General features: G+C 27.7%; 3 protein-coding genes across 3 annotated transcripts; 2 read left to right on the top strand and 1 right to left on the bottom strand.

The window, feature by feature from the left end:
• Nucleotides 1-401: 401 nt before the first annotated feature.
• Nucleotides 402-1,849, top strand: LOC129610305 (ubiquitin carboxyl-terminal hydrolase 46). Its single transcript, XM_055522839.1, has 2 exons — nt 402-1,031; nt 1,099-1,849. Exons 1-2 carry the CDS (start codon nt 599-601, stop codon nt 1,746-1,748), a joined length of 1,083 nt encoding a protein of 360 aa, XP_055378814.1. The 5' UTR covers nt 402-598; the 3' UTR covers nt 1,749-1,849.
• A 1,131-nt stretch (nt 1,850-2,980) lies between these two features.
• On the top strand, nt 2,981-6,572 carry LOC129610399 (methionine--tRNA ligase, mitochondrial). Its single transcript, XM_055522965.1, has 3 exons — nt 2,981-3,118; nt 4,752-6,489; nt 6,542-6,572. Exons 2-3 carry the CDS (start codon nt 4,769-4,771, stop codon nt 6,570-6,572), a joined length of 1,752 nt encoding a protein of 583 aa, XP_055378940.1. The 5' UTR covers nt 2,981-3,118; nt 4,752-4,768.
• On the bottom strand, nt 3,132-4,151 carry LOC129610375 (uncharacterized protein C1orf50 homolog). Its single transcript, XM_055522942.1, has 4 exons — nt 3,972-4,151; nt 3,737-3,906; nt 3,519-3,680; nt 3,132-3,462 (listed from the first exon to the last, which is right to left on the bottom strand). Exons 1-4 carry the CDS (start codon nt 4,024-4,026, stop codon nt 3,259-3,261), a joined length of 591 nt encoding a protein of 196 aa, XP_055378917.1. The 5' UTR covers nt 4,027-4,151; the 3' UTR covers nt 3,132-3,258.
• Nucleotides 6,573-6,631: the final 59 nt, after the last annotated feature.

Below are 6,631 nucleotides of genomic sequence, written 5' to 3'. Positions count from 1 at the left end.
TATAAATAAACAATAAAAGTGACTTTTCAAAAGAAGCCTCAGGCGCTTTACTTGAATTTGATTCAACTTTTTGAGAAAGAGAAAAAAAAATTGCACTAAAAATAAAGCAAATTTTATTAAAAATACATCAAGTCGTCGCAATTAAATTCCATTTGTGAGAGAAATAAGAACTGTGGAAAAGAATTCGTTTTTTCATCTTGGTACTAGATGGATAGTCAAAACCGCTAGTAAAAGAAGGCAATAAGAAATAATAGTAACAGATCAATAAATTCTGAATTAAAATCCATGAAGGAATAACTTTGACTATCGCTTTTTAAAAATTTAAAATATGGCAAGACCCTGAAGTGTTTTTAGCCATTCAGTTGCTGTCAACTTGACAAATATCATTTGATCTTATTTTAATCATTTGAATTCATTAACATATTTATATTAGAAAAGAAAAGAAAAAAGATTGGTTTTCTATTTAAACGAAAAAAATTAAATTAGAATTGTTTTTATTGTTTTGGAATTGTAAATTGGCCAAATTAAAAGAATTTTGAAAAAATGACCTCATAGTGTTTTTGCAAAGTATGGTATAGTTTGATTTAACTGTTCGAAAATGGGTGCGAATGTATCACAATTAGAAAAAGAAATAGGATCGGATAGCTTTCCACCAAATGAACATTATTTTGGTTTGGTGAATTTTGGAAACACCTGCTATAGTAATTCAGTGCTGCAGGCATTATATTTTTGTAAACCTTTTAGAGAAAAAGTTTTGGAATACAAAGCAAAAAACAAACGTTCTAAGGAAACATTACTTTCTTGTTTAGCCGACCTGTTTTATAACATAGCAACTCAAAAAAAAAAAGTTGGTTCAATAGCTCCAAAAAAATTTATAGCTAGACTTCGAAAAGAAAAAGAAGAATTTGACAACTATATGCAACAAGATGCTCATGAATTTTTAAATTTTCTAATAAATCACATAAATGAAATAATTTTGGCAGAGAGAAACCAAAGTCAGAATAAGTTGACAAATAGTAGTAATAAAGAAGGTAAATGATCATGTTTTTAAATACTTTTGGGCAAAAAAATACTTAGTAAATAATTTCCATGTTTAAGGCTCATCTTCAAGTACTGAAAATCCTCCAGATCCTACGTGGGTCCATGAAATATTTCAGGGAATTTTAACAAGCGAAACACGATGTTTAAATTGTGAAACTGTTAGTAGTAAAGACGAACACTTTTTTGATTTACAAGTTGATGTTGACCAAAATACGAGTATTACACATTGTTTACGATGTTTTAGTAATACAGAAACATTATGTAGTGATAATAAATTTAAATGCGATGTTTGCTGCAGTTATCAAGAAGCTCAAAAACGTATGAGGGTTAAAAAATTGCCAATGATATTGGCATTGCATTTAAAACGCTTCAAATATATGGAACAGTATAACCGTCATATTAAAGTTTCACATCGTGTTGTATTTCCATTAGAGTTAAGGCTGTTTAATACATCAGATGATGCGGTTAATCCAGATAGGTTATACGACTTAATGGCTGTTGTAATACATTGTGGATCTGGACCAAATCGTGGACATTATATTAGCATTGTTAAAAGTCATGGTTTGTGGTTGTTATTCGATGATGATATGGTTGATAAAATTGAAGCATCTAGTTTAGAAGACTTTTACGGTTTAACTTCTGACATACAGAAATCTTCTGAAACTGGTTATATATTATTTTATCAGTCTCGTGATTGCGTGCAGTAAAAATAGAATTTAGGAAGATGTTTTTACTTTAAGTGTTTCTGTACTAAAAAAATTTAGCCGTTAATATAGTTGAATAAACTATAATTTTATTAAAAAAAATTAGTAATACTCTTATATCTACTTTGTATAATTCTAATTATCACAACCGGACTGTCAAAAATTTTTTTAAGGTGAATTTCCAATCATTTAATTGAAAATAGATTAGGCTACAATATAATTTCATGCCAAATTTCAAAAACTTTACCAAAAGAAGTCCAGTTTAAAACAAACTATTTTTTTATTATTTAACTTACAACGTATATGTAGATATAGTAACGTATATTTAGTTACAACGGACATGTAGATATAGGAAACCAATTTTTTAGTCTTAATATTCAAAACAAGAAAAGGTAAATTTGCAAAATTCGAATCAATAAAATTTAATATAAAACAAAAATCCATTATGAAAAATTTGACATTAAAAATGCTAAAAACCTAACAATGATAATAATTAGTGAGTACAATACAATTGCTTATTTGTAAATGACATTTTCTGTGCCGTCTCGATACGATACCGCTACATTTTTTTATACTTTTTGTATTGGTTTTAGCATTACAAGAAGTGTTATTTTAGCACTGAATTATTAATTGTTTGAAAACACCGTACGTTTCGAAAATTAAATATGTATGTATGTATGTATTCGCGATTCCATTCGTATTTTCTCTTTCATCAAAATTTAAGACTGATGTTTCATTGGGTTTATCGCACATGGACGTCTAAATTTTTAAAAATTTAAAAAATATATTTTATGCTTTTTTTATGTAATTTATAAAAAAAAAAACAAAAAAAAAGATTGCGTGCTACGATTGAATATTTGTGTGATAAACTTTTGTCTTCAAATTTCCATTACTGTATAATTGAGAATCGTTCATTTCTACGACTTAAGCATTTCGCAAACAAAGTTTTAATAAATAGAATAGAGAATGTGAAATTTGCGGTTTCTTACGAAGTCCAATTCCGTCGTACAACTTAAAAAAACTTTGTTAATGAAAATTGTCATATTAAAATATGTTTGTTTGTATATTTGATTCTAGTGTAGTCATTACTAATTGCACTCATCGATTAATTCTGAGAATGGAACATGTGAACGAGATATCGATTTTCGAATATTTTTAAATTCTGTAAACATTTGCAGTGAAATAAAAACAGAAAAAATAGTTTTGACATACATAAGCAATCTCCAAATGTGGAGATTCAAGTTGTCAATCAGAAACATGTTTTTATTTTTTCTAAGTTGCTTTGCAGAATACGAAATTCTGCCTACAAAATTAAATATAAAATCAAATTTCCTAAATCAAAATAATCATATCATATTCTAAAAGGAGAATAAGTAAGTAGATTAGTTAGTCATTATGTGCAAATTGTATTTTTTACCATATTGATTTACATTCTTTTAAAAATTCATTTTCAATTAATAAAAATCTACTGATATATATGTACATGCACATTTATCAAATCAGATTTCATTCTTTAGTTTTTTTCAATGCTCATGTTATTAGCTGCAATCGCTGCTAATATATTTTCGTCTTTACATTCCAGATAAGAATTAATTAGCCTATTACTAAAAATAGTGTCTTCTTCCTTTTTTTTTATTTCGTCGAATGGAGTCCAAGTTAAATCGTTTTCATAACGGAAACTATTTACAAATTTGTCTTTACACGATCCATTCCAATCCTGCAACACATCTGTATAAAATTTGTGCAATATACATATATCTATAAGAGTCTTACTTCTGGTGATAACAAACTAAAATATTTAATGCCAGATGATTTTTCATAAAGATGGTAAATTTGTCCAGGCTTCTTAATAAAATTACATGGCACGTGATTCAATTCGTTATTCTGATCCATTTCAGTTAATATAGTTTTCGCTTGCATTTGTAACATTCTTATCTAAAAATTTGCGTTAAAGATTATTTATGAAGTTTCTTTTTTGAAAACAAGCTTACTTGATCTAAAATAATTGCTAACTTCCCCGACGTATGTGTCCTAATATTTTCATCCGCTCTTTGAATATGTTTGGCTAGTTCTATTATATCCTGAGATTCGTGTAAAGCGGATCTATGTTTGTTTACTAAGTTTACACCACAAGGTACAACATTTCTCTCCACCAAATTCACTATTAGAGTAATATTCAAGCATATTTAGTTTGTGTTCAAAAACGATTTAAAACAAATTATGTACCTCTTTTGAGCGCAGTATTATAATCAATTTCATTTGCATTTGACATTCTTTTCATTATAAAATTACTGACCCATTTAATTACTGATATTAATTTCAGACTAAATAAAACCAATAATTTAAAATATTAAAAATTAAAATAGCACGATTTTCAGCTGAAATTGACACTTGACGTTATGTAGAGTGGTAATGAAAGAGTGAAGTTTAGAAAGAATAATAAACAGAAATTTTGATACCTACAGAAATATACATACATATTTCGAAATTCACTTTTCAACTATTTAAATTCGTAATTATTGCCATATGAACAAGTATATTTTCGCTAGCTTTGTCTATAAATTTATTGTTCCCCAAACATCTAAAATTATGAAATTTTTTCTAATTCTAACAAATTAGATAAGGGTAAAGGGTAGCTAGGTACTTACAAAGCACTTACATATGTATGTATTTATGTATGTATGAATGTGCGTTACTTTAATTTTTTAGAGGAATGCTTTTTCAATTTTTATTTCTTTTAAATAAATTTCGCAGTTTATAATAATCAAATAAATATTTCAAAACTAAGAAAAAGTTAATTGAAGTATTTACATATATACATATGTATGTACATATTTAATTAGTTTCCCTATAACAAAAATTAAAACCTATAATGTTATACATTTGTACATACACACATACATATGTAAATGTAAGCCTTCAAATGATAATTAAATATGTAAATATTTAAGAACTGTTTGATTTTTTAAAAGATTTAAAATTTGAAAATTCGTTTTATTACTTCAGGGAAATTTCAACAAAATATGCTTTACAAAGTATCAAAGCGAACATTTTCATCAATTAAAAATTATTTTTATACAACGACTCCAATATTTTATGTAAATGCTGCTCCACATATTGGACATCTATACTCTGTTGTTCTATCTGATGCGATTGCACGTTATGAAAAGTTGAAAAATCCCGATACTTATATTAAATTTTCTACTGGTACTGATGAACATGGAACCAAAATACAGCACGCCGCTACAAATCACAAGATTTCACCACAAGAATACTGTGACGATATTTCACAAAAGTATAAAAGCACTTTCAAGTTGGCAAATATAAATTATTCGGACTTTATTAGAACAACTGAAAGTCGTCATATAGAATCAGTACAAAGTTTTTGGAACGTCCTTAGATCAAAAAATGTAATATATTCGGACCAGTATTGCGGATGGTACTGCGTTTCCGACGAAACTTTTTTAACTGATTCACAAATGAAAATAAATAGCGATGGTAGTCGTATTTCGATAGAATCTGGTCATCCTTGTGAGTGGACTGAAGAATCCAACTACATGTTTATGTTAAGTAAATTTCAAGAGGATGTAGTTCATTGGATAAAATCGGGCAATAAAATCAAACCCGAAAAATTTGAAAAAATACTTTTAGATTATTTAACGGAACCGTTACCAGATTTATCAATTTCAAGGCCTACATCGAGAGTACATTGGGGTATAACTGTACCTGAAGATGACAGTCAAACTATATACGTATGGTTAGACGCATTGGTAAACTATTTAACATGTATAGGATATCCAGCAAAAAATTTTGAAAACCATTGGCCACCTAATGTTCAAGTTATAGGAAAAGATATTTTAAAGTTTCACGGAATCTATTGGCCAGCATTTTTGATTGCTGCAGGATTAGATCCGCCGAATCAACTTTTTGTCCATTCGCACTGGACTGTAGATGGTCAAAAAATGTCAAAAAGTAAATTTAACGTGGTCGATCCTGTAGAAAGGTCACAATATTATACAATGGAAGGAATAAGATATTTTCTACTACGTGAAGGAGTAGCTCATAGTGATGGAAATTACAGTGATACCAAATTGCATCGAATATTAAATTCTGAATTAGCAGATACTCTTGGCAATCTTTTATCAAGGGCATGTGCAAAGTCATTAAACCCAAAACAAATATATCCAAAAATCGATGAGAAAGCTTTTAAAGACTTAATACGATTAAATTTTACGAGAAACTTAGTCGAATCTGTCGTTTTTCTGCCGCAAAAATGTTTTAGTAATTATGAATCGTATAATTTTTATTTAGTTATAGATGAAATAATTTCAGCTTTACATGTAGCTAATAATTTCTTTGAAAATTGCAAACCATGGGAATTGAAGAAAGATTTTTCACATTACAATGCTTTAAAATTGGAAACAATAATTGCATTAACTATGGATGTTTTAAGAATTTCTGGAATTTTACTGCAGCCTATTATACCAGATATGAGTGAAAAACTATTGAATAAATTATCTGTTCCATTCAATAGTCGCTCTTGGAAAGATACTTTACATTTATCACAAAACAACAAAGATAATATACCAAGTTGTGAATCTTATGTTACCAATCGAGAAAAAAAATATCCAAACATTGAAAAAAAATTATCAGAATTAGATGCAGTTTTGTTTAAAAGGATTTTAATCAAAAACAAAGATAATGACAAGAAAGATATTATAAAAAATAAAATTAAGAAAGTAAAATAAACACAAATTTGTTTGCTAATTTAAATTTATTTGTATTGAGAATATTAGTTTTAGTAATAAAGTTGTTGAGAATTCCTAAAATAGTAAATATTTGAATTTGCTAAGTTCAAAAATTTATTGAACACAAAAGAAAATGCT

The sequence above is a fragment of the Condylostylus longicornis genome, unplaced genomic scaffold, assembly GCF_029603195.1.
Source record: "Condylostylus longicornis isolate FDR11 unplaced genomic scaffold, ASM2960319v2 ptg000044l, whole genome shotgun sequence".
Classification (NCBI taxonomy): domain Eukaryota; kingdom Metazoa; phylum Arthropoda; class Insecta; order Diptera; family Dolichopodidae; genus Condylostylus; species Condylostylus longicornis.
Note: the sequence above shows the minus strand (reverse complement) of the source record. Positions and strands in the feature narration are given on the sequence as shown.